Source organism: Antedon bifida, chromosome 3 (genome assembly GCF_963402885.1).
Source record: "Antedon bifida chromosome 3, ecAntBifi1.1, whole genome shotgun sequence".
In the NCBI taxonomy this organism is placed as follows: Eukaryota; Metazoa; Echinodermata; class Crinoidea; order Comatulida; family Antedonidae; genus Antedon; species Antedon bifida.
In genome coordinates, this window is record NC_136228.1 from 31,731,658 (window position 1) to 31,759,560 (window position 27,903).

Sequence of the window (27,903 nt, forward strand, 5' to 3'; positions counted from 1 at the left end):
TTTATAGACTCAAATAAATCACTACTACTAGCTTTTAAACAGGTATAAATTCATTTACTTTCATCTTAAAAATATAGAATGTTTTTTTAAACATGTACTGTATATTCTTGCATACAAAACCATGAAGATTATACCAGAGACCAACTAAAAAATAATAGAACATACAAACACTAAAAACAATAATGCATCGGTGGAATGTACACATTGAAAAATTCATGCAGAAATATTGACATGCACTTACTAGACTAATGATTTAAAAAATATGTTAATTATAGAAATACCTATTGAAAGACAAAATTTGGTCTCTAAACTATATAATATATAAAATTAAATGATTAAATATTAATGATTATGTATAATTGAAAAAGTTTCCACTAACAACGATCACATCCTCTCAATACATTACCAACAACTACTCAAATTGTGTAGGAAATGTTGAACTTGATCAGTCAATATAGACTACTCCCTAACCTTTAACCAGGTCACTGTTTTCTGACTGTTAACCAGGTCATTGGTTTTGACTGTTAACCAGGTCACTGGTTTCTGACTGTTAACCAGGTCACTGGTTTCTGACTGTTAACCATATCACTGATTTCTTACTGTTAACCAGGTCACTGGTTTCTGACTGTTAACCAGGTAACTGATTTCTTACTGTTAACCAGGTCATTGGTTTTGACTGTTAACCATATCACTGATTTCTTACTGTTAACCAGGTCACTGGTTTCTAACTGTTAACCAGGTCACTGATTTATGGATGTTAACCAGGTATATATATATGCAGTTAATTCAGCAGTTGACATACTTCAGTTTTGTTGGTAGACACCTCAGTATTTCAGATTTCTTGAGTTGTTTTTAAAAAGGACGGATTATACAGGCAACAAGGCATTTTGGCATAATATAAATTGCAGCTATATACATTTCTTTTTTGGCTCATTTGTACATCTCATTCATCTGTAATATAAAAAAATACTGATTGTTATTTAAGTTGATTTTTTCACAAATAGATGGTTCATAAAAACAGGTAGTGATATGACATCATTATGTCCATATATGGGCACATCACATTTTTTTGTCACATAAAGTTTTATAGTGTAGACAGATCTTTACATTAAAAACAGCATTGTTATAATAAGGCCTAAACAAATATTGTTATGTTACCCAAGCACATCATAACATTTTAATTCATTTTTGCTAAAAAAAACCACTACTGGGGTTTAAAAAAAAATAGAGAGTACTAGAAAATTCACTCGTGCATGCAATTTCAATTAAAACAAATAATGTACAATTATGATAAAAAATAAATATTGAATTTTGGTATTTTTATTAGAATGTGAAACCTAACAAGTAATGCATAATGGTTCTTACCCCGTGTAGGTATAAGAGGCTCCTCCAAACCCATAACCTCAATGATTTCCTGAAAAGAAAATAATGATAACAATGAAGATTATATGCATCTATTGAGTTAAGTGGCTGAGCAGATAAGGCAGGGGCGCCGCAAACTGAAGCCATACAATTATCAGAGGTTCAAGGCTCTCCTTAAACAGAATAGGTCTTCTCGATTAAGGACTTAAAACTGGAGGTCCAGTGTTGTTTATCTGGTAGGCACTGTACTGCTTCAGATCTGTAAACGACCCAATCTGAAGTTTTTCTATTAAGTTTGAATATGATTAAAGAAATTTACCTTTAACTGTTTATCCTAGTGGGAACGACGCCTTAATTGTTTAACCTACCTGCCATTTCTCCATTGTCATAGAGAACATAAATTGTTTTTTTTCTACAGCCTGCCTGCTCTGGCCTTCTTTATATGGCTCACATGGGAATATAACAGGCAGGCCATCCCCGTCAAGTTCAACCTTAACATGTCCATCCTGAAACGGATAAAATATCAATTGTGTTGTGATAATTCATTCTGAAATAATTTCAGACATATCATATATTGATTGATCACTTTATTTCAGAATAAAAATTCCATATATACAACAAATAAAAACGGAAAATCACACTAATATAGGATTTTCTTTTAGTGAAGAGATTTGAAGATCATAACAGATAGTTCATAATACACCAAACAAGATCATTTTTACTATTTAAAACTCTTAATCTAAAATCATAGACGGACTTGTTGACATGCTCATAAAAAGATGGTATTCTTCTCGTGGCAAACATGTAACTAGCACTACAGTGATTGGTGATTGGTATAGACAATAAATGTTTTATGCTTGTAATTATTTACCTTTACTAAAAACGAAACATAAAAAATGTTCTCGATCGTTTGTCCAAATGATTGCGGGTTAACAACAAACTCAAAGAAACTGACTGGGTCAACTGTAAGAGAAAGGAAACAAAGAGATATTTTTTAGAAATGGAATAGTTCTTCAAGTGGATAGTGTAACAAGTTTATTTGATTCAAATTTGTTACAAATCTACAGCTCTGTCTACACTATCAATCGACACTTTTTTTGTCAAACTAGTTTGATAGTGTAGACAGAGCTATATCAAAACCTGAACAAAAACAGTTGTTAAAGATCTCTATATTTCTGTGCAGTATATACTTACTTTCAGAGCCTTCACTACAGTTTGTATATTGCTGCAAAATAGCCATTATTTTTCCAACTTCTTCTGTTGTTACCTCCTGATGGCTCTGTACCACTGAGGTTAACTAAATTAAATATTAATAAATTAATTAATGGTAGGTTTCTTTCACTAGAAAGCATATTTTAATTCCTTCAATGTTGCTTTGGTCATCACCCACCCTTGCATCATGTATATATATTTGAGCAGTTAAAAAAACAGTGGCGTAATGCACAGGGCAAAGGCCCTGGTTTAGCACTACCAAGGAGCCCTCTAACACTGGGTAGTTGCATTGGACTAATCATGCTCTGGGGCCCCTGGGTTTAGCCAGTGAGCACTCATAGACGTTACGCCACTGATGGTGAGGTGTTTAAAAACAAAAATGAGTAAGCAAAGTCTAAATTTTTGTTTGCAAACTCGGACCAAGGTAGTGTAGACTTTTGCAAACTTGTTTTCTGCCATTTTTCATCTTTTCTACACTAGGAAAGTTTTCTTGACAAACTTGTTTACCAGTGCAGACCTGGCTTACTCACCTGCTTTGGTACTGCTGTAGGCACTATTTCCTTATCTTTCTTTCGAATGATCTGTCTATCTTTCTTTGGTTGATCATGTCCAAAAGATCCCAACCTAGAATTAAAATATTACAATAAACAATTAAGTTAGAATAAATACTTGTAGTGGTATGATAGGCCTTATTCAAAAAGTGTTCAAAGCTTACAATGAATGAGATGCTGGTGCTTTTCTGAAGTGCAACCTTGCCTCCTTTCCCAGATTTCTCCACGCTTCAACGGTTATGTTTCTATTTTGTGCATGATTGTCCAATGAACGTCCACTTAAATATGTTTTCTAAATAAAAAATAAAGTTTGATATAATAATCAGTATAAAACCAAGAGATATAATTATTTCAATCACGATAAAACAGAATATTGTAAACATGCTACTTCACAATTTTCAAGTTTTAAGTATTACTGTCAACACTTGTTGGGTCTGCCTGGGACACAAAATGAATCAAACAAATCATCATGTTACCATGGTAAAATGATTCTTCTTTACACACTAAACTGTATTAATAATATTAATAAAAAATATAAAAAAATTAAAATATAAATAAAACACAAACTAGCTTCTCCACATATTCCCTTGGATCAAACATGACCAAGTCTGTGTGTAGTTTCTGTGCACTCTGCTTGCCGAGCGAAGACGCAATCACCAAGAACGCCGAATCCATAGCAGCCTCTCTTGTTCCTTTAACAAGTTTTACTGTAATTTAAATCAGAAAAGTTAATATAACAATTTTTTTTAAATTAATAAAAATGTAAATATGCTTGATGGAGGTGGGTGGTTTCACTATAAATATTTTTTCCGTTCCCAGGACTTAAGATTGGAGTTGGACAGAGGAGAATTGGCAATTTAAAGCATTTCCTGGTTTAGCATAGGAAATATTTTAAAAATTAGATGATTATGTGTTGGACACATGGAAATAGTAACACTGAGTGATCTAGGTGACACTGAAATTAGAAAATAAGATGCTCATGTTTCAAAAAGTAATACTGTACTTCTGTCCATGTTTCAATATAATTCTGTTTTTTAGATTAATTGTACTTTTCATATGGCAAAGAAATGGTTACATTTTGCATAATTAAAATAATAAAGTACACAAAACGATGCTTAGTTTATAGACTTGTGGTGTGTACTGGATGGGGGCTGGGCGATCTGATTTGGCCAATAGGCACATTTAAAGTTGAGCTAAAACTTTTAATAATACTGAACATCTTTGGTTGAAAAAGTCAATGTATTACTATTAGAAAGGAAATTTTGATTGGAAATCAATCTAATTTCATTCTAAATTACCAAATTTAGATTGAATCTAATAAAGATTGAAAGATCAATCTAATTTAAAAATGTAATTACCATCATCAAATAGTCTATTTGCTTCATCCAGTACATTATGTAACCCTGCTGTACTTTCTGGATTGATAAGTTCATGTTGATTTTCTGAAAAAAAATATTAAAATTTTGAATTAAAAAATTGTATAGGAAATCACATACCGTTTCCCGAACATGACAACAAAAAAAGTTGATATTAAAACGGTAAATTTCCACTTACTTTGAGTTTCTGAGGTCAAAGTACGATATTGCCTGCGAATATCGCGCTTTTTTTGGTGGTAATCAACTTCATCTGCCATTTTCCTGATAAGAAATATACGGTCTGTAATGTGGAATAAATAAAAAAAATATAATTATCACTCATCATGTATTTACTATTTCCATCCAATTTTGTAGTAAAAATATTTGAACATGAATCAATATGGTGTCTGGTTTTATTTTTGTCGGGTTATTTAATCTGCCTGGCCCTTTCATCAGCGCTACTGCAGTTTTGCATGTGCACCTAAAACCAGCAGGCATACGACTTCACCGTCACTCAACATCACCGCCGCCGTGCAGCAGGTGAATGTTTTTAAATTGGGTAAGCTCCAGAGAGTGTGGTGCGAAAGTGCATTAGCACCCTTCTATCTAACAGGCAGGCCTACCTGGGCGTCCTGGCCGGAGTGGATAGGCAGGCCTACGACTCCTCGCGAGTCGGATCGCCTAATCTAGGCGCGCCTATCTAGAGTTAGAGAGATAGCTAGCCCTAGAGGCCTAGCTTCCTAGACCTAGGCCTAGCCTACCAAGTCCTACTATTAGGCCTAGAACTAGGCCCTCTAGTTATTTTTAGGTTCAATATTTCAGTAAACTAATAGTGTGTACATATTCTAGATCTTTCTACATGTAATTACAAACAACAACAACTACTTTTTAAGTTATAAATTAATATATGTTCCTGGTGAAAAAAAAGGTAAACGCCAACAATAATGGGAAATCCACACACCAATCAAAACATGATAAATAAGCGCGCGCAAATCTCCGTCGTCGTTTCAACAGTCAACATAAAACGACTATACACACGTACCCATACAAAAACTCTTTCCTATTCATAAATGGTAGAGAAAATGGGAATCCGTGAAAATTGGTGCAATTTATTATTTAATATTATTACCACACATTTAAAAAAAGAAAATAATAATAATTTTCTCCATATTACTACTGAAATAAAAGCAAGATATTAAATTAATTTTAATATTATGTAATAAAATGATTTTTATTTAACACATGGTTTCTGCTTAATTGGTTAGGGAGTATCTTTAATTTGTAATTTTTATGAGTCTGTACTTATAGGCCTAAACTGGAGTTGCATTTTATGAAATATGGATAAACTAGTAAAAGTGTACAAATAAACTGTTGGCACTCTAAAAAAAATGATAGGCCTACTATAACTATTAAGTTTTACTACAACTATAAATATAAATACTTTTGCTATTAATTGTTATTGGTAATTGTTATAAGACTCTGTCATTTACCAGTTATAGTGGCACATGGTCTTGTCAGTATATAGTACAAAACTGACACTGTCACTGTTTAAATTAGATATTACATTACAACATTTCTTCAGACTCAGCATTCTAATTTCTTAATTTTAATAAAAAAGAAATGTGTTTTTGCATACAAATTTTCAAATGCTAAATTAAGATAAGATTAGCATAAATGTGTCTCACCGTATTGTAGGCATCATGACAATTGTTATTGGAATCTCTCTGCATGCTCTTTGTATCTTTTGATCTGTTTTTTCATTATCGTGTTTTTTGATGTTTTCTTATAATTTTAAGAGCCTTGTCTGTGTACAAACTTCAAATTTTAAATATTTGATATATTTGACAATAAATGCTGTGCAAGCAGCGCATTCATTCATTCATTAAGCATTAAAAACTCGCTCTAACTGTGTTTTTATTAATTTTGTGGAGTTTAAAAAAACATTTTTTTTTTAAATTTTTGTGTGAAAACTTGAAAATTGCCACTCAAAGTTTGATTTTATTCATCTTTATTTTTCATGTTAGGGGGATAAAACATTTTTAGCTGCACTCAATTTAGTGGAGGATATGGGAGTGAAGTAAACAGCCAATCATAATCGAGTATCGTTTGTAAAAAAAATATTAATCTTTTTTCTCAAGATTGACCATGCGCAATAGGCGGTGGGAACTTGAAGAAAACGGTCATGTATTTGAAATTGCGAGGTACTGTTTCGGCCGAGGCCACCTCCCTATCCCGACTCCAAAACATTATTCTCATGACCAAAACGGTAAGTTGAACATATAAACATACTTACAGTAAAAAGCCAGAATATGGTACATTCATTTTGCATTGAAATTGAACAAATTCGTTAGGTCTCGAGATTGCCCGATGAGAAAAATGGGCGAGTTCATGACGTGTGTTTATTGCGGGTTTCATTCCTTTCTCTCCCCGCCGATCGTCTGGTGGCGCAGAAATTGCCTGTGTTTAGCTAGGAGGTCGGCTCTCAAAATTAACATTTTTAAATCATATATATTCATAATTTAGTAAATCTAAAATTTATTATTATTGATAAGATTTTATGTTGATATGTCAATTATTTAGATAGGTGTTGTATATTGAAGGACACGCAGTAACATGCCTGAATTTTATGCTTAAAACACTCCTCATCCATCCATCCTTCCTCGCCTTTAATTTAGCTGCTAGGGCTAGCCTAACCACCAACCAATGAATGGATGTATGATGGTGAAGGCGGAAGCCGGTCAAGTCGGCCCTAAACCAACCATTTCGGCCTCAAGTCAACTCGGCCTCAAGTCAACTCAGCCTCAAGTAAACTCAGCTCGGCCTCAGTCTGCTGGGCCCCAATTCAACTTGGCTAAAATCGGTCCAAGTTTTTCCATACTTAACCAGGCCTGCAGTAAGTTGGCCCATCCATGTGGGTCCGATGAATTACTCCACAATAAACCACCACAGTGAACCCCAACAAATATGTTATGTTAACTTTATTTTCGACAGGAATTTTTTAAAGAAATATTTTCCAATGATGTATTCTGTAAAAAATCTATTTAAATAGTTTTTGTGTGATGGTTCCTTCCTGATGATGATACAGCATCCTCTATTTCATGACATACATAACAAATTGTTAATGACCTCTCAATAAATGGCCTTAACTTGGTAGAATCTGTCAGAAAGGTGAACTAAGACAGTACCTTAATAGTATTACTTGACAAAAATAATTTTGTTGTTGTTTTTCAATGTTTATGGACCTTTGTATTCATGTATTTTTCAGCCTACTGTAGCCAATTTCTAGCCATTTAATGCCATTTAATAAAGACAATTCAGCAGTCATAGTGGTCCCCTGTTCACCTTTTCAGTGTGTTACATGACATAGAATGCAGGAAGTGATCCATTTTTCTACTGTAGATTTTTAATGCCATTTCCTATTGGTAATGGTAGTATGTATTAAAATTTGGTATTATGATTTAACTAGTTGTTGTTATACTGTATTTACTAGTTGCCATTATTTTAACATCAGCTGTACATAATCTCATAAATATATTAGTTTTTTACATCTGTTTTTGTGTAGTAGGAGTAGTACTTAATTAAGTAATTATTACTGCAACTTATTAATAGTTGATCATTTTCTATAATTATTAAGTTTTACTTGGTGTAATGTTTAATTTCATGTAAATTATTAAGTCACTGTACCCTAAAGGGTAGCTCTGGATTTTGAGTTAACTATTGTTTATTCATTAAATATTTACAACAACATTGATACCCCACTTATTTATCAGCCGCACTGAAGTAGAATGAAAGTAATGTAATGGCCCTTTTTTCAAGAGCTGTTAATAGGTATTATTTTATATTCAATATTAGGGAGTTTTCACTTGCCCATCTTTCTACACAACACTTACTAATAACAACAAAAAAGAAGAAAAATATAACAATAAATGACCGTTATTTATTACATCAAATATAATAACATTTCAATTAATACCACTATTTGATATACATTGCCATTACAGTATTGTTTTCACCTAGCTGCTGTACCATCACATTACACTATCATCATTGTTTATTGTGTGAAGGCCTACTTTCTTATCATAATATTTTGACACATGATACTGTTGATATACCTCTTGCATACTAATGAGGTTAACACTGAAATACATAATTTATCAAAAGTCGTTACAGGATCTGCTTGACTGATTCCTCCACCAGTATGATGGGAATCGACTGTATGTCTCAGATTTAAAATAAATATTTAATTGATGATTTTAAATTGTGATTTGATGGATTGGTTTTTTTAAATCATTGATTGTTTTATTCACTGTACTGTAGGCTCGCCCGTAGTATAACCACTGTGTTTTTAAACCAATATTTTGTGTCATTACTAACAACTTAAGCATAATAAGTTTCTAATAGAGAAGTTAATCTAATAATTTTGTTAATCAGGTTTGTTAACAAATTGGCACAATTGGCCAGTGGAAAAAGCCAGAATAAAGATTGGAAAATCAGCACTGAATAATTATTTGTTTTAAAGTTTATTTCGTGCCTGGCTTACCTGGATAACCGATTGTAGGCCTTTTCCCCTTCAAGGGGAGAACAAAACTTGAAAAGTTAAAATGTTCTTAGGATTACCCTCCAAGCCAATGGTATAGTCCATGAAATTATTAAAGGACAACTTTACCGAGAACCATATTTTAACTACGTATTAGAGATTTACAATATTTATTTGTTATTGTTTTTTATTTTAGGTGCAGTATGAACAGTAACCCATTCTCACCTCTCCACTCGTTGGATAGTTGTAGCAAGACTCCAATTGATGTTGAAAATTTAAAGATTCCATTGTTTGAACAGGAGAAGTTTGATAGTTTGCCATCTCCATTGCTGCCAGTGCCAGAGAAATTTGATCAGTTGCCATCGCCATTAAAACCGTCCTCACAGTCCGGAATTTTAAAGGCATCGCAAAAGGAGAATATTGCGGCTACGTTGCTTTCAGCGCATAATAAAAAGGTATAGACTTAATTGGTAACTGGTTACTTCTAAATTAATTATTTGTATGTTTGTATACATGGCAGATTTACCAAAAAAAATTGATATACAAATTTTAAAATACTTTCCATGTTGGGTTGCATTTATTGTGACAAAAAATAGTTGTTTTACTCTTTGTAATTCTGTAATAAACACAATCTGGAAGGGACAGTGACATTTTCAGAAATATAATGGATAGGACTAGTGTTATTGTCAGTGTCACTGTAAGTAAACAGTTATTTATATTTTTATGAAATTTGTACTATAAAAATTTATTTCAATGAGAGCTCATTTTTTTATATTACATTTGTAATGTCAAATCATTAGCACCAATCAATGCGTTTTAATATAAACAAATTCTTAATTGACCGTACAGTATATTGAATTTGAAAATGATAATTTGCTTTTGGTCTGTACTGTTGGTTTGTTGCTCCATACAAAGCAGATTATTGGTTTGTATCCTCTAATGTTGATTGATCTGCTGTTGTTAATCCTGTATTTGGCTAATTAATATTTCACTTTTCAGGTGTGAAATAAACAGGTTATCATTCACAGTCACACACCAGCAGGTAATCCAGCCCCAGTTTGCAGAATAATTATATTATTAAAGAAAAATTATTTACTTTCATTATTGTTTTAATTATAAACAATTAGTGAATTTTACAGGTGAATTAAGCTACCTTTTAAATTTTAATGTGGTTTGATTAAATAATTTCCTGTTACAGAGTATATTTAGTTTCTCATGACTAAAATTGAACATTTTGCCTCAAACAAAAAATGTATAAAAAAAATAAAATGGAGTTAACTACTACTATAGGTATCTTGTTTAGTAATATAGTATACAGTTTTACAGAATACTGTAGGTCAAATGGATGCGAATCTGCGGACATGCCTTCGGGCATTAAATAATAAGTAAATTTGTAAAACGAATACAATTTATGATGCGATAAGAGAGAATTGTGTATATCGGAAATATTGAATTAAAAAACTAATTTTTGTTTAATTTTTTAAAGTTTATAAAACAATTACAAACCAACAAGTAGTCAGTACAGTATTTTATTGCATTTGTTGCTCCTTAGTTGTTCTTTGCGCTTGATCAGGTTGCAAAATCAAAGATTTATTTTTATCCATATTTTGATTGGTAAAGAACATTTTATTATTTTTGTGCCTCACAATTTACTAACTATTTAATCATTTAGGTGTAGAATCATTTTCAAAGGTTATCCATTTAAGGTTATTTTGAACTGCTGTAGCCTTCCGGACCTTTTTAAACCTTTTTGTTTTTACTAGCCCGAGTTCAATTTCACTGGCAAAGTGGCTATCAATAATTTTAGTATACTGTACATATAATGACATTTCTGTGAAAAATTGACTGGCCATGCTGATTTTAAGAAATTGTATATAAATGAATAGTTTTTATTTTTGTTTGATGAATGTTTTTATCTCAGTTACCATGGGTGACGTACAATCCAGAGAAAGAAAGCATGCTTTTGATGATGCTACCTTGTTGAGGAAACCACGACTTACTGTAAATCGTCAACATGCAAGATCAGTCGGCGATTCGTTAGATCACGTTCCTGGTGACCAAGTCAATAAGAGGTCATTTCGGAAAACTCTAAATTTCATCAGTTTAAAAAAGTCATTATCGTTCAGTCGATCAACAGGTCAAGAAGGATACAAGCCTTCTATGACCCGATGTCATTCCGTCGACGTTTCGCATATTTTGCACGAAACTGAAGAAGATGATGACGCTGAAAGCCTGATGGAATATATGGTGGATTCTCCGCTAGATGTGCATTCGGAAACCGATTCCGAAACTTCTTCCCTACACATATTTGAGGACTCTGGATCATTTTCACTGGGAATGAATGTAGATGTTCTATTAGAAGCAGTTAAAAATAAATTTTCCGAAGATTCTCTAACAAATGACACTTTACCAGAAGACGGTACAGATGAAGTTAATGATGATAAGTTAATTAAAAATGGTTTAGCTTCAAAGAATGTTGATACTGATAAACGTAGTTCTTTAAATATTGAAGAAACAATCAACCTGTTGAATTTAAAGAAACTGAGAAAGCAGAAGTCTTTGAAAAGGTTTGGCACGCAAGAAGACTACCCTGATCGCCGTCGATTGACGTCCCCACAGATCATCAGAAGACCTTGTAACTCAAATTCTGAATCATCCGAGGAAGATGATGAAGATCGATTTGAAGCATCAAATTATCCAGAAAATACCGATAGTGATTCTCGAGGGCAGGCTTTACCGTTGTCGTTCCTGTTGTCGACAGAGCCGAAGTCTTGGGTTCCTGATGTAGAAATATGTCTTGACCTTCCCACGCCACCTCAATCTCCGTTTTTAGAATCAGCAAAGGTATTATTTTGTCTTGCCACCACTGAATGATGACATTTGAAATGCATCGTGGGATATGTGAATAAAGAAATGCATCATGGGATATGTGAATGAAGAAATGCATCATGGGATATGTGAATAAAGAAATGCATCATGGGATATGTGAATGAAGAAATGCATTATGGGATGGATAAATATTCTTATAAAAGCATTGTGATTTCTTTTCTTTGTACTAATTAATTCTTCACTTAAATAATATATATTATGATATTAATTTTCCCATGTTATGTTTTAAATCAGCAATATATTTTTCACAAATTTAATATACAGTACAATTGACTGTACAGTACTTTACTTGAAAAAAAAGAAAAAAAAACTCAAATGACTTAATAACTAGTGACATGAGCATGTGTCTTCTACTAAAAAGTTAATATTTAATAATAAAATATGTTCCTGCAAAACTAAAGATTTTTTGTTTGTTGGGATGTTTGGTTTTGTGAATACCCATATCCTTTTATATAAACAAGTTTTTTCGCAAGCCTATATGAAAAAAATTATTTTACAAAGTAGTTATAAATAAGACTAGACCTAATTGCTCTATGTACTAATTAATTATTTCTCAAGATACTGATCATTAATTTGTGAATACTTTTTTTGCTTGATCCGTCTTGTATGTACACTTCGCATTTTCTACATTGAATTGCTGCTTTTCTCCGATAACTAGTCTAACCAATCCTTAATTTCCACTTCTGAATAATTAATAGCAACTGACCTAATATTGACCGATATAACAAGTTAATCTTTCAGTTATCTAATTTTGTACAGGTTTCCTATGGTATTAAATACCGGTAATATAGATATACTGTTGTACAGTAAATTTTTCTTGTATTGAAGATTGTAGGCCAGGGAACATTTTCGCCAGTGTTATAGCAAAAAGCTATACAAAACAACCTTATTACTACACATTTTGAAAATTGTGTAGCAAAAAATACAATACAAAAACTACGTTTCTCGACTTAAAAATCAGTTTGATTTTAGCAATATTGCTAAACAAAATTTTTAAATGAAATTTTTCCCTGTAGGTAGTATTTTCCATATGACATTTATGAAGAGTAATTTCAAAATGATTACATTGTGTAATTTATCTAGTTCCAATAGAAAAATATTTTATTATAGTTTCTGAGAATAATATACACTACTGTACTAGTACTGTAGGTCTTATGTAAACTATAGTAAACAGAACCTGCTGTTTATAATTGAAAACTATACCAAGAAAAAGCAAATATTTAAAATAATTATTAAAAATAATAATGTTATTAGTTGCGTTTAGCAATTTATGAACATACTGTAGAGCATGTTAAATTCTGTGTTTTTGCAGAATCTTTTGAGTTCTGTCAAAAATTAGATTATTGAATTGTAATGCTGTATGAATTTTAATTAGGAATAATTATTAAGAACAACCAATAGCTTGAGTGACTGATGTATGCTTTTTGATTATAAAGAACTAGAATGTAAATTTACTCTCTTATAATTTACCACAATATATTCTACGGTACTTTGCCTTCATGATCTTTAAAATGAAATACAGTAGCATCGCTAAAGGCGTACATGAACATATTATAATCTACTGTCATGTACTGTATAAGATTAGCATATTTTCATACGCTTGCGGCTGAAACCTAGGTGTTAGCTGAATCCTGTTAGTCTTAAAAATAATTGTACTCATACTGTAGGTGAATTACATGTTGATCCTAATAAATAGTGCATACCTCTCATAAGGAATACAGTACAATATAATGAAATGCACTATCATGAATGAAGACCTTATCACTTTCATTATACTATTCTAGAGTTTGCTTGTTATTTATAAACTTGTTGATTTGTTTATGTCCTCCCTTTAGGCCATGCAGGATGTGATAATAAAGCATACAACATAAAAAGAACAAATCAAATCTTTATGCTTTCTTTGTAATACTTTATGTTTTTGGAATTTAAAAGTGAAACTGACTGTAAGGAAGTGTTTTAGACAAGATGTTGACTTTTGAGGGTGAACATTGGCGCTTTAAAGTCCCTTACGGGCCGGCAGGGTAACATTCTTGCACCCCTCCTGTGTTGCTGTATAATTCCCTAAGACTAACACTTCTGAAATATTTCTTTTATAATTACTGATTTTATGATTACATTATTAATATATACTCTAAGGAAATATGTTTATGTTTTTATTATCTTTCTTATAATTGAGTTAAGTTTTTCAAAATTCAATCAATAATTTTGTTATCAATGTAAACCCTATGGCTCGGGTTGAATTTATTTAAAAGATTTCTATTATATTAGAAGTTTCTATTAGAATAATTCTAATTACAGTAAAGATTCAAAGTTTTTAGGTTTTTATGTCTTTTTGCTCTAGTATATTTTCCCATAATACCTTTTTAAAATTTTTTCTGTTATTGGAATTTAGATAATTATCATAACAAATTAATATGCAGATTAATTATGTAACTTCAAGAAAAAATCCACTAAGATATACCATGGAGAAATAAATTCTCCATGGATATACTAATGCACACTATATTTTACATATTATTTTGTGTTGCTCCAATGTGCATACCATACTTCCTTTCTAATCCATTGTATTTATTTAATCAATATATTCTTTTTCTTTTTGCTCCCTGTACTGTAGGTCACTTTTCAAACACCTTCAAAGCCTAACAATAACAAATCCAAGTTGCATACTGCGTTTCCGGCCTACGAATTCGTACGTGAGCTTGATGACAAGGAGAGTTGGATAGAACGCGTCCAAGTTGTCACCAAGCAAGATCATAACGATTATATAAAATTTGCCAACGAATTTGTCAACGAGCTTGTCGATAACCTTCCTTTGAGGTAAGAATGGAAGACTCCATTTAATGGAAGAGTCCATTTAGTTAATATTGAAAAATTATGAAGATGAAGTCAAAACATGAACTTAAAATATGTTTCCAATGCAAATAAACAATTAGTAAAGCTCTGTCTACACTATCAGACTAGTTTGACAAAAAAAGTGCCCAACTATGATGGTGATATGTCCAAATATGGTAGTGATATGACATCATCATGTCCATATATGGGCACATCACATTTCGCATAGTTTGATAGTGTAGACAGAGCTTTAAGTTAAGTTTGCAATCTAATGGTGTAACTGCAAATCTAACTTTACTAATGAACTTTAAAAATTATTAAAATATTGTCTAGACACGGATCTTATCTTTTAAAAAAAAATGTTGTCAATAAGCGAGTCTTATAACCCACTGGAAGGTACAGTAGCCCAGTGAGTGGTTTTCAACAGTTGACCCATGCAACAGTAAATGTTGTGTTTCATTCTGATTATAATTGAATTAAAAAGGTTAATTCAACTAAGAAGTACGTGTATAAACCCATCCCTTTTACCTGAACCATTATAAAGAAAAGTAAAAGTAAATATAACAATTTATTTTTGCTGAGTAACTGTGCAGTAGAAAAACTATTAGATATCCTATATTGATTTTTGGACTTTACTCATAATATAAAAAAAAAAGCCAAAATTGGACAACATTACCACTGACCTTAGCTATGTCTACACTGACCAAAAAGTGTGAAATGCCCAAATATGGTAGTGATGTGTCCAAATAGAATAGTGAAATAACATCACCATCTCCATATATGGGAAAATTTTTTTTTACACATAAAGTTTGTATAGTGTAGATTGAGCTTAAGTGTAAGACTAATATTAATTTATATACACTGTAGAGGAGAAAAGTTTTTCTTACTTATAATAGGTTTTATAATGTTATACTAATACTGACTGTTTAATTATACTTTAGGACAATCTGTTCAACTTAGTTTATAAGTCCATTTTTCCCGTTAAACATCTGTACATTTCACTTCCAGTATTTGAGTACCCTTACTCATAACATTGAATTTCCTTTATGTTATTAATACGATGCAATAGGCAATTTACTACTGCATGTTATGTTTGTAGTATAATTGATGTTGCTCTTTTAACATTGAGACTTCAATCTTTACGTTAATATCTGCGGAAATAATCTTAAAAAATAATGATAATTAATATTTAAACTCTTGTTGAACTTTTCAAATGTTTTTAATATTGATAAATCGTTAAATAATCTCTGCTTCTATCAAACTCTGTATTAAAATATAAATCTGTTTTTGTAACAATTATTAAAATTTCATGTTAAGATTACTACTATTACTAATAATATTTTGTTTTGACAAACATGTTTACCTAAACTAAAAACATAATTAGAATTTTATAAACTAAAGACTTTTTGAAAATAACTTTTTAGGGATTTGCCGGAGCAACCAGTAGATTTGCTGATTGGCATCGAAGATAAAGAAAATCTGGTAGCTGCCTATGTTCCTAGCAAACTTGATCAGCAAACAGACAATAAAATGGCGGGAAAATCCATAGCTGATATGACCGATGAAGAATTGGCAAACTTCAACCCGTTCGGTACGAAGACAGCCGTCGCTAACTCGCCCCCAAAGGCTACAAACACCGCAAAATCTTTTGCTGATATGACCGATGAGGAGTTACAGAATTTTAATCCTTTTGGTGCCAAATCAGCAGTTGCTAATTCTCCTCCAAGAAATTCAGAGCTTGACCTCAAAGATGTTGAAAATTCATTGGATGATGTTGAAGTAACCAGGATATCACCTGAGCAGCCTGACAGGTATGCTGTGTTTTAATATTCAGATGTTTTACATTATAATTTTAAGTAGACCTTTAGAGGTTTTACAAACAGGGTTTTACATTATAATTTAGACCTTCAAAATGACAATAATATATTCTCAATGAAATGCTTATACAGATTTTAATCTGATACTGTATAAATTAATTGAATTAGTCAATCAATTTATTTATCACTGGTGATGATGATGAACTACTGAAATATGTATGCATGCTATTTGCAAGTACAAGCTACAGTACCAGTGAATTGAATATACAGTAGTATGGTACTATAAAATATTCAGAAAGGAAGTATTTTATTAAAGATATATTGTCCCCCTGAAAAAATAATTTGTTACATTTTTATTGTAAATATGCTATTTTAATGTCACATAATAGTTATCCAAAATGGAATCGAAAAAACAGAAGGGATTAACTTAATATTAAAACTACAAAATAACCTATTCAAAGTCTGACTTAATTAATCTTCATTTTTCATGTTTTTGGGGACAACCTATCAATCATCTTAACTACCTAGCAACACAAAAGTGTTAATATAAACTTTAAATATTTAACAATTTTATCTTTGTAGCACATCAGTGGGATTCATTGTAGAGGATACGTCTACGTCTGATTCTACTAGTGATTTTACTTCTGCTGATGGCAATATTGAATCTGAAAGAACTCCTGTACCTGTAGGTCCAGTTAATGGAGTGAAAGAAATACCTACTCCTTCAGGTGTGTAATATATTTAATATAATTAATAGAACACCTAACTTATTTATTATTATTTATTCTTTATACTGGGTAGCCTCTTCAGTCTAAGACTGGTCTCCCAGAGGACCCAGTGTATATGTATGATGAGTATGTGACAGTGGTTGTGTGTGAACTAGTACACCGAGGTAACCCCTACTCGTCTTGAAAGATGTACTAGGTTGTTTAAAGTGCACATGAGCCAGATATGTACACTGGACCTACAGTTTGTAGTCCTTATCCGAGAAGGCTCGTTCTACCACCAGAACCATGGTGATGACTAGTTCAAATCTATTACCTTTTTTTTTCCCCAAATTGAGTTATTTTGAATCTGACAGTGTCCACTAGAACTCTGTCTACACTATCAAACTTTATGTGATGAAAAAATGTGATGTGCCATATAGGGACATGATGTCATATCACTATACTATATATACTATATTACTAAATTCTGGCATATCACTACCATACTTGGGCACATCACACTTTTTTTGGTAAACTAGTTTGATAGTGTAGACAAAGCTTTACAGTTTGAGCTAGAAAATTTACATTTGTCTCCACCCAAGAGTATCAATGTACAAATGATATATTGATGAAGATTTCAATATTCAACTTTTGGTTTTTGGAATTTCATGATTGTAGTGTGCAACTTCCATCATTTATTCCTTCTAGAGAAAGAAAGTACATTTACCACCCCCCTCCCCCAGCATCAAACCAATCACTCTAATTAACCAATTTTAAAGTTTCCCCAACAACCTTTGTTCAGAATTGTTCTGAAATAATGATTTTTTAAACAAAGATAAAAAGTTAATATGCTTCTATTGAATCATCTTATTTTACTAAATGAACAATCTATTTTAAACATCATTTAGATAATAAATTCTAATTTATTAAATGAAGTATGAAGATAATTTCAAACATACATTTTATCAATATACATTTCTCAAATGAACTTGTTAAACATTATATGATATATTTTTAAGTGCTCTGTATATTTGTAAATTATAAATCTGATGTAGTATTTCATTCTATCAGGAACGCGAGCATTATCTGATATTTGGTATGCCGTCACATAACTCAAGTGATTGGTTTTAGCATTGAGTATGTTTTGATTCTAAATGTTAGAAATTACTTCTCCTGCTAATCATAATGGCTCTGTTTTTTTCTCTAATACTATGCTATTTAATGGACTGTGACATTTATGATACTAGACCTGCCACTGGTCTATCAGTATTTATTTCTAATTTGTTTTTGCTAATGACTATAATTATTATCCCATTTTTTCTCATTAACCAACAAGTATACATTCTGTGGGTTTTTAAATATTAATTGGTTGTACCACATACACATAAAAAACTATGTTTTTTTGCTATAACTCCTAATTAGAGACCAATTTGTGTAGCCTATTTAAAAACATTCTGTATAACTGATCCTTAATTATTTTGCCCATTTTTTGGAGGCAAAGTTCATCCTACCAAATTGGTAACAAATTCAGCGCATTCAACAATTTAAAAAAATAATCTCATTCTAATTATTTTTTTAGATTTTTCTGCAATTTTAACTCCTGATGTAACTGGAGATGATGATTTTGGAGGAGGGGAAGAAGAGTTTTTCCCAGCAGAAGAAGGTAATTTATAAAGCCTGTTTGAATTTTACAAAGAAATTATAATAGCCCCCTCTATAATTTCAAATGAACTGATTTTTAACAGGAAGTAAGCTTCAATAGTAAACATTGCAGTTTACATGTTTAAATTTGACGGAATATGGCCATTTTACCCTCTGAGAAATTGACAGTGATTTTAATTTAGTGCCATTCAACTACATGTTAAAACTTGGCAAAATCTGCACTGTCATAGAGTGTTTTGAGTTTTAGTGTGTTGTTGGATTTGTAGTCGATATGTTTCAAAGGTAAACAAGTAAGTTTCATTTTGGCCACTTTGGCTCGAAATGCATGACTAATACATCAAGTTTCCTCTTTCAATTTGCTGCGGTTCTCGTCTGCCGCTTCGAAGGCCCCTTTGACACTGATGTTCAGAGGCAGATAAGTTTTGAAGAAATGGAATACCGCCTAGCGCAGGAAGGTAGGAAGCAGCAGACAGTGTGTATGCATGCACGCGTCACTAAACATGCGGTTGCAGTCATTATATCACTTAGAATAGAGCATGGTATACGGGTGTACATACAGAATTTGTCAACTAATAATAGTAACTGTACATATGCACTATAGTAATAGAGTTACATACACATATTTATTTATTTATTCGATTTCTGCCATATACAATACAAATATAAAAGGCAAGGAAACGTTACCAAACAGGTGCTAAACACCTATGCTAGTTGGTCAACCATACATACACCATTTATATTGCGCCTTATCAAAAAATGTCAAGGCGCATTACAGATAACTAAAACTAAATGTTAATGTTGTTAAGCAATTTTATGAAAAAAGTGTGATTTTAGTAGTTTTTTTAACTTACTGATATTTGGCAGTATTATATGAATACAGTTAGTATATAATTTTTCAGATGAGGTCGTGTTATCTTTTCCTAGACAACCTAACCAATATGGTGCACAGTATAATTCCATTCAAAAATTATTAAAAAGAAGAGAATGTTAAAAACCTCAAGTTTTGGATGGTTTTAATTGTGGATTTAATTTATGCTTTCTATTTTGTGGATTTTTTGTATGAAATACTTGTAACAGTGAGTAACAGTATGATCCCTCATTTAAGCTTGTATTTCTGCAGGGAAATCGCAGATGTAATCAAGACTATTAACTGAGAATATGATTAATTCATAAGGAGAATTCGGCATCAAATCATAATGTTGCATAATGATATTTACAAACTAATTGACATTTCATGAAGTATGATAATTACAGCCAAAATTATAATATAAATGTAAATGTATACTTTGTGAATGACCCTTTTAAAAATAAGCAACGTACTGAACATATTTCTAATATTTTGCCACATTTAACAAATTTGATTTTGTAATAATTTTTGTAATTTTTAAACCTCTCATTCACCTAAATTTTACATCTTTTTTTAAAAGAAATGATAATTATTCTTAATTTAAATCTGCAGCCATGAGTGTCATTTATAATAACTAATATTTTGTTTTTATGATGATTTATAAATATCGTACACATTCTACAACTGATCCTGACAAATTGACATTTAGTTTTTTGTATAGAAAGAGTACCTTTTATGTAATAATCTGAACAGTGTGTGAAACAAATTTAGATTTGATAATCCACAATTAATCATTCTTAAGCTCTATCTACACTATCAAACTAGTTTGACAAAAAGATGTGATGTGCCCATATATGGTAGGGATATGACTAAATATGGTAGTGATATGACATCATCATGTCCATATATGTGCACATCACATTTTTTTGTCACATAAAGTTTGAGTGTAGACAGAGCTATAAACATTTAGTTTTTAGTATATGTTTGTGTTTTGTGTGTGAATGCATGCTTGAATGGCCATTGAAAAGGTTGAAGAACAATTAAATATTACAATTTGGGTACACAAAGGTCTGTGTTGCGTAAAATATTTACACAAATATTAAATTATTATAAGTATTATAATATCAGTACTATAAGATTTTCATAAGAAAGTAAAAACCAGACAATTATAAGTGGGTGTACCTGTGGCAGAAGCAAAACGAAGCAAACGCTTTTCATACCATGAGAGAAGACTCCACCCGATTTCTGAAACGATTCTTTTAGTCAAATGTAATAAATAATATTTCTTTGTCATCAGTTAATGTTATGAAAATAATCAGCTTTTCAGCTAATGTTTATGTTGTCATTTACGTGTAGCTATGGTAGTTTTAGCGTTGTACACTAATGGACACTTACTGAGGTTATAACATATGTATTTATTTTATTGACTTGTAATTTATACAGGAATAAAATTATCACGGTTAATGTATCCCAAGATGCATTGCAATTTATCGTTATTTTCAAAATGATTTATAGTGATTGGATTGCATTTGCTAAAGCTCTGTGTACACTATCAAAATAGTGTGATGTGCCCAAATATTGTAGTCATCATACTTTTTTTGTCACATCAAGTTTGATAGTGTAGACAGATCTTTAGTAACCAAAATGTATCCGTATTCTAGCATTCCCTTAACTGATTAAGAATTCATGCTGTCTGGATTAAATTGGTGGCGCCATTGCTGGTCGTTAAGGAAGGAAATTCAATATTTATTTGCATGTTCATTCTAAGGATTAGTCTACTGTCATCGTTTTTAATTGTTTTTATTTTGCTTCCTCTAAAATGTTTATTTTTTGTTTCAGTCTTTGTACCAGCTGATCCTGCAGCGTTTGATGTCGACTTCCTTGAGAAGGCTGGCAGTGGAAGCTCAGTAAGTTTAATCAATTTATATTAAGGGTCTTTCTCACCTGTTCCGGAACGATTCCCATCCATCCTTCCATCCTTCCATCCATCCATCCAGTCTATGTTTTGTTTTCACACAGCTATGCACACATGTACAATTTTAATCAATACAATGTGTTTTTTATAGTTCCAAGAGTCTGCTCTTGCAAGACAATCACTGTATGTAAAGTTTGACCCCTTGGTTAAACCAGCAGATTCTCTGGCATGTAAGTATTTGATTCATTAATAAGTTTGTGAAGCTGATATGTGTATGTCTTGTTCATGGTTGATAAATCATTTAGGCCACATCCTAAATTGATTTATCTTTTAAATGATACATGCATTGGTATATTGATACTTGTATATTTAACCGAGACAATCTAACAACAGGATGCTGAGCTCCGGAGATCAAAGGGTTTATCTGTGGCTGCGACATGATCAGTTCCACGCCTCTTAAGAGACACTGCACACCATAGAGAGTATGTATGTAATAAAGTACTGTTGGTATTTGTCGCAGCCAGACATAAGATCTAAGGACTGTCACGAGTTCCTATCTTGGCAAGGCAAGCTCAGTGTCCTGTTGTTAGATTGCCTTGGTTTAACTACAATCATTATCCTTGTCTCTCTCTTCAATCCATATCCATATATACCTCTACCTTATACCCATATATACAAACTGTACAATACAGTACAATCTTGATACAGTAGTGATACAAAAAATATCATATGTTCAATTCTCTTTAACCCAATCAATAAATTAACAAATACTAGGACTTGCTTTCCATTGATTGAATGACTACTACCAGATGTTGATGTTTAGTATTACAATGTGATGTATAAATTACCCAAACTTTATACTAGTATAAACATATGGTTAGAATAATGAGCAATGGATAATATAGTGGGATAGAGATAGCAATTTATACTGACTCTTGCAGATTACCATAACTTTTTTCCAATTTGATTCTTGTAGTAGCATCGGGAAGGTCATTACCCCAGGTAATGAAAACGGTAGGCGAGAACGATCTGTTTCAGATGGATACGCCACCACCTTCTAAACCGGTTGCTCGTACACAGCAACTACACAACTCTGATAACCATGAAACTCCTAAGGAGATTGATAGGCTGTTGCAATACAGCCCCAATAATCAGGTAATATTATGTCATCATGTTTAGTAACATTTTCTATAGTAGAACTATTAATGGGTTTTAGATAATCACTCTGGCTTTGACCATTGGACCAATGTATAGGTAAATGCTAATGAATGTTGTGCACTATTAGAATAAGATAACAGAAACCAAAGAACAGTTGAGAAAAAGGTCTCTGATTTCCTAATGGACTGGTGCTTTTGTATATATATATGCAGTAAAAAGCAATAACAATATTTTAAACATGTATCTGAAATGTCTACTTGATGAATATTCATGAGCAAACTTGATCTATTTCAGAATACAAGTATGAAGTTTGGGGATAGTCCAAAAGTTTACTCCCCTCCCAGGGGAGGAGAGGAAGGCATAGTAGAGGTAAGCCTATCAATTTCATTGTGTTTTTGTCATTTTAGATTTGATTACAGTTTGCTATCCTCATTGTTCCTGTCAATAATTTAAATGTATACTTTTACCCTTACAATGATACTCACTTAGCCTTCACAATGATTCTTACTTAGTCTTTGTACTCATACTCATTTAGCCCTCATGTTACAATTATTTAGCCCTCACAATGAAACTTGCTTAGCCCTCACAATGATACTTATTTTGCCTTGTAATTGCAATTATTTAACCCTCACAATGACACTTTCTTGGCCCTTGCAATGGTACTTATTTAGCTCTCTCAATTGGTCCTCGAATAGTATCTAGTTATGGTACTTGCTTAGGCTTGCCAATGAGATTTATTTCACGGTTGTTTGGATATTTGTACTTGTCCTTTTAGCTGCTTAAATACTCTCAGACAGAGATGGATACAGTCGTAAGGAAAGCTAGACATCAAGTGCAGAAAGAAATGGAGAAGCGCATGCTAGAACAGCAACAGAAGTATGAAGCAGTTGTAAAAGAAAAAGAGACTTCAGATAAAACTAACTCAGATTTGAAGTAAGATTGGCCTTTGACCCATGGTTCCATACAGATTTTATGTAATGGGTTTCATTCTTGCATCTCAAATGAAAAAAATGAATTTAGAAATGCTAAAGGCCAACTCAGATAGCATTGTACGACGAGGCCTAATGAAACGTCTTGACTCTTTTGAGTTGAATCCCGAAAAGACGAGTCGTCTTGAGATAGCATTGGGCGTAGTTTTTAGGTCATCTGGAGAACGTTAAACACGCTTTATTTTCTTCCGACAAGTATGACGCTGTCTGAGTTGGCCTTAAGGTGAACGTAATTTGAATAAGTAATGATGTGATGTGCTCAGGTCACTGATCATGGTAAATATTAATAATTTTATTTAATGGTTATAATTATATTTGTGTTTTCTAGGGCATTAGTTACTGAATATGAGCGTACAATACAGCAAATGATGGGTAATGTATTTAACTTATGTTTGTTGTCTTCCCTTTTTGTGTGTGTTCTCAGGCCAGTACAGTTGGTAAGTCTGTGATCCAATACCGAGGGTGGCAAGTGTACATGTTGACCCTATGGACCTGTTACTTGGCTGCATTTGCATATTAATATAGATTAAAAACATCTTTGTAACCCAACCAAATGTCTCCTTAACAGGAGTGTCCCCTGTTGTTCGTAGTGTTACAAAATATTGCTACTTGTTCAATTCACTGCAAAGTGTCCCTTAATAGGGGTGTCCTAAAGGAGGGATTATACTGTACTATATATTAGGCCAACCTTAAAAAAAATGTTGTTTCCTGTTGATTTTTGGCCCAAACTAATTATTATTTTGTAGAAAAAAAATCCAGCCAGAAAAAATCTCCAACCAGAAACAATGTATTTTTTATTTTGGCCTTATATCAATTTTATCATGGTTTTATTCATAGGTGATATGAATCATCATAAAAACTCATCTGAGGGAAAATTTGAAGAACTCCAACGAGAGAAAGAACAAGCCTTGGATGATTTGGCGTCTGTAGAGAATGCTTTCAGTGACTTACACAAGAGATATGAAAAACTCAGGAATACCATTGAAGGTTATAAAAAGGTAAGTAATATTAAGGCCAACTCAAACAGCATCGTATGACGAGGCCTCATGCCTTTACTTGTTGTTGCTGTCCGAGTTAAATCCCAATGAGACAAGTCTTGTCTACACTATCAAACTTTATGTGTTGTGCATAGGTAGTTGGGAGAACATTAAACATGATTTACTTTCTCACGACGAGATGACGCTGTCTGAGTTATTATACTTTTTTTTATCAAATATTGCTTTTTTAATGATTTTGTTTAATTCAGTTTTCTAAATCCTAGATGACAAAGTTTATTGCTTGAAATAAAAAGAACTGATTTGATATTAATAAAGGTTCAATTTTTCACTTAAACACTGCTCAACTATCTTTACTTAAGCAAAAAGGGTTGATAAATTCCAGCCTTGAAATAAAAATTGACAATGCAGTCATGTGTCATTTCAGAATGAAGAAATTCTGAAAAAGTGTGTATCGGACTATCAAACAAAAGTTAAAAAACAAGAAAACCGTTACCAAACGCTGAAATCACATGCTGAAGAAAAAATAGAAAAGTAAGTAGTAATTGTATTTTTATAAAATTAACTTTTATTCATTGGCTGTTTACAAATTATGACTTGGTGTAAATCTGTTTTGTGTATTTTAATGGTACTAAAATCTTAAAACTGATGACCGCTTAGTTATCAGCATACAGTATATTTTGATAAATTTATTGTTCGAGGGTGTTGTACGTTGTAGAGAATATACGCCCTCACTCATACCAAGTGTCACTGCCTCTTACTAAATATGATTATTCTTGACTGCATAAATCACACATCACATCACATTCCTTTCAATAATAGTAATTTTTTATTTTCTTAATTATTTTGTATTGTGATATATATCACATAAATCCTAGATGACGGGAGTTTATTCCATAAGATAAAAAGAACTTGATAGATTTTTTGGTTAAGCACTGCTCAACTATCTTGATATTAATAGTGTTGTATTGTTTTGTACTATAGGGCAAATGCCGAAATAGATAAGGTAAAGAAAAGCTATATAGCGGAGATAACAGGACTACAAGCTGGAATGAAACGAGAACAGATGAAATCAGCAAGTCAGGAAAAAACAATTGAACAGAAAGTATGTACTCTAGTTAAAGATATATTGTCTCCCTTAAAAAATAATAATATAAAATATATATATTGAATATGCCATTTTAATGTCACATATTAGCCATTCACTTTGATCAAAAATTGTATCGCAACAAAATTATTTACCTGAAAAAACTGTAATTGAACGCAAAAAATAGTAAAATTGACTGGAGGTCAATGGGTTTTTGGTTGAATTTGACTCTTTATTTTGTCTTTTTATAACTGAAAACGGTATTAATAATAGAACAAATAAATATATGAAATAATTTTAAATTTGATATTTGTTATTCTGGTTCTTTTTCAGACGAAAGAAAACACAGAACTTACAAATATTTGTGATGAATTAATAGCAAAAATGGGAGCTGGATCTAGGTGATTTTACTGCCAAATAAGGACTCCAAATATTGTCTATAAATATATACACCAGTCTGACAAGACTAGGACTATGTAACTAGCCAATTGTAAAGTAAATGTCTTGTTGAAACTCAATGCACAACTGTTGTGTATGATTGTAACGATTGTAATTTTTATTCCTGTGCTAAATCCGGTTTGTGGTGCCATTGAACGAGTGCTTAACTTTGACGTTGAAAAATGAAGTTTGTGAAAATTTATCAGCTTCTGGAAATTGTGCAAATTGTGAAGTTGTACTTAAATCGGCAAAAGGAACTGGTCAAAAACTTTTCAATGGATTGGTAGAGATGCGATTCTTTACAGCTAGTGAATGTGAAGAATTACTAGTACGCGTTCAAGTTTGGGTGTTTCTATTTTTAATTTTCATTTCTCAATAGATTATTGTAAATATCATAATATTTGACCTTCAAAGATTACTAGTAATTATGAAAAATATACAATAATTTTTCTTATGCATTTAATAATTGTTTAATAATAGTTGTATGTTCAGTATAGCATATCATCCATAGACTACAGAATTTAAAATATTCCCTCCACTTTCAAATTGTTTTCTTGTAAACAATAGTTTTTTTCACACATTTAAATAGTTGTGGCTAAAGCTGTCTACACTATCACACTTTGTGGCAAAAAAATGTGCCTATATGCCCATACAGTATATGGATATGATGATGTAACTACCATATTTGGGTATATCATTACCATATTTAGGCACATCACACTCACACTATCAAACTAGTTTGATAGTGTAGACAGAGCTTTAGGCAATAAACTGTTCCCCCATTGTTTAAGAACCATCCTTTAGCCTCCAGTGTTGCACCTTGTATGTATTCATTCTAGTTTTCCTCTTGTTGGAATAGAAGGGTGGTTTAGAAATTTTTTTAAATGGTGTAAAATACCTTACTTTTTTATTTCGAGGAAGTGCACAGGGTTCACTTAGGTACAAAAATATTAATTACAGTAATTTGGCATGTTAATTATCTGTCTTAATTGATTAAAACATCAATTTATCTAACCGATACTCAATGTACTTAGCCTGGTAATGAAAATTATTGTTGAAATTATAGAGGGTGCTGTTTGCTCTAATAATTTACTACAACTTGCTTTTTTTCAGGATAAAACATGCATTTCATAAACCAACAACATTTGTTATAAAATTATCAAGCTACAGTAGTTGGAAGGGAATATTGAATTAAATGAACTATTTTCATAGTTTAATCATATAATACAATAACTCTGTTATATCACATATCCTATCACAATCTACTGCTGATTGCCAAATGTTATAGGAAAGGATGTAAATTATTATAAAAATATATTATATCTCTTGTCAATATTAAATGCACTGAAAAGTGGAAAGCAACTTGTGAAGAATGTTTTTAATTTTAGTATTGCCAAATTGCGTACAAAATTGACAGCTATTGGATCGGACTTAGCCCTGAGTGCGACATACAGTACTACTTAAGTGGTGCGCGTAAACGTCCAGCACTTATTACGCGCACACGCGATGGTGGTACTCGTCACACACACACGCACACACATGTGTTCATC

At 32.0% G+C, this 27,903-nt stretch overlaps 2 protein-coding genes and 1 long non-coding RNA gene across 6 annotated transcripts in view; 2 read left to right on the forward strand and 1 right to left on the reverse strand.

The window, feature by feature from the left end:
* Window positions 1–6,877, reverse strand: LOC144837525 (non-structural maintenance of chromosomes element 4 homolog A-like). 2 transcript variants are annotated; one of them, XM_078692693.1, is made up of 11 exons: window positions 6,774–6,877; window positions 4,680–4,781; window positions 4,484–4,567; window positions 3,693–3,832; window positions 3,290–3,417; window positions 3,105–3,198; window positions 2,557–2,659; window positions 2,234–2,325; window positions 1,731–1,868; window positions 1,366–1,414; window positions 1–951 (listed from the first exon to the last, which is right to left on the reverse strand). In XM_078692693.1, exons 1-11 carry the CDS (start codon window positions 6,796–6,798, stop codon window positions 944–946), a joined length of 963 nt encoding a protein of 320 aa, XP_078548819.1. In that variant the 5' UTR covers window positions 6,799–6,877; the 3' UTR covers window positions 1–943. The 2 variants fall into 2 exon arrangements, with proteins under 2 accessions (XP_078548819.1, XP_078548820.1); XM_078692694.1 differs by lacking the exon at window positions 6,774–6,877 and adding an exon at window positions 5,366–5,415.
* The window catches only part of LOC144837528 (uncharacterized), a 78,483-nt gene extending 69,596 nt beyond the window's left edge, over window positions 1–8,887 (forward strand). For both annotated transcript variants that reach the window (XR_013611515.1, XR_013611517.1), the window contains one exon: window positions 8,877–8,887. This is a non-coding gene — a long non-coding RNA (uncharacterized LOC144837528). The remainder of the gene's footprint in view (window positions 1–8,876) is intronic.
* LOC144837515 (uncharacterized) lies at window positions 6,640–27,715 on the forward strand. Of its 2 annotated transcripts, XM_078692669.1 has the most exons (17): window positions 6,640–6,746; window positions 9,214–9,472; window positions 14,521–14,723; window positions 16,163–16,549; window positions 17,138–17,283; window positions 18,842–18,925; window positions 19,311–19,379; window positions 21,611–21,678; window positions 21,838–21,916; window positions 22,663–22,841; window positions 23,139–23,213; window positions 23,620–23,777; window positions 24,162–24,205; window positions 24,671–24,831; window positions 25,256–25,362; window positions 25,813–25,933; window positions 26,249–27,715. In XM_078692669.1, exons 2-17 carry the CDS (start codon window positions 9,221–9,223, stop codon window positions 26,318–26,320), a joined length of 2,205 nt encoding a protein of 734 aa, XP_078548795.1. In that variant the 5' UTR covers window positions 6,640–6,746; window positions 9,214–9,220; the 3' UTR covers window positions 26,321–27,715. The 2 variants fall into 2 exon arrangements, with proteins under 2 accessions (XP_078548795.1, XP_078548796.1); XM_078692670.1 differs by lacking the exon at window positions 19,311–19,379.
* The last annotated feature ends 188 nt before the right edge of the window (window positions 27,716–27,903 follow it).

Excerpts from the sequence above, each read along its gene's own strand:
- LOC144837525 (XM_078692693.1), bottom strand. The coding sequence starts at position 6,798 with ATGTACCATATTCTGGCTTTTTACT. Across the intron at positions 4,568-4,679 it reads TTTGACCTCAGAAACTCAAA|AAAATCAACATGAACTTATC; the intron begins GTAAGTGGAAAT and ends ATTTTTTTTCAG. Across the intron at positions 1,415-1,730 it reads TGACAATGGAGAAATGGCAG|GAAATCATTGAGGTTATGGG; the intron begins GTAGGTTAAACA and ends TTTTCTTTTCAG.
- LOC144837515 (XM_078692669.1), top strand. The coding sequence starts at position 9,221 with ATGAACAGTAACCCATTCTCACCTCTCCACTCGTTGGATAGTTGTAGC. Across the intron at positions 17,284-18,841 it reads AGAAATACCTACTCCTTCAG|ATTTTTCTGCAATTTTAACT; the intron begins GTGTGTAATATA and ends TTATTTTTTTAG. Across the intron at positions 23,778-24,161 it reads AAAACTAACTCAGATTTGAA|GGCATTAGTTACTGAATATG; the intron begins GTAAGATTGGCC and ends TGTGTTTTCTAG.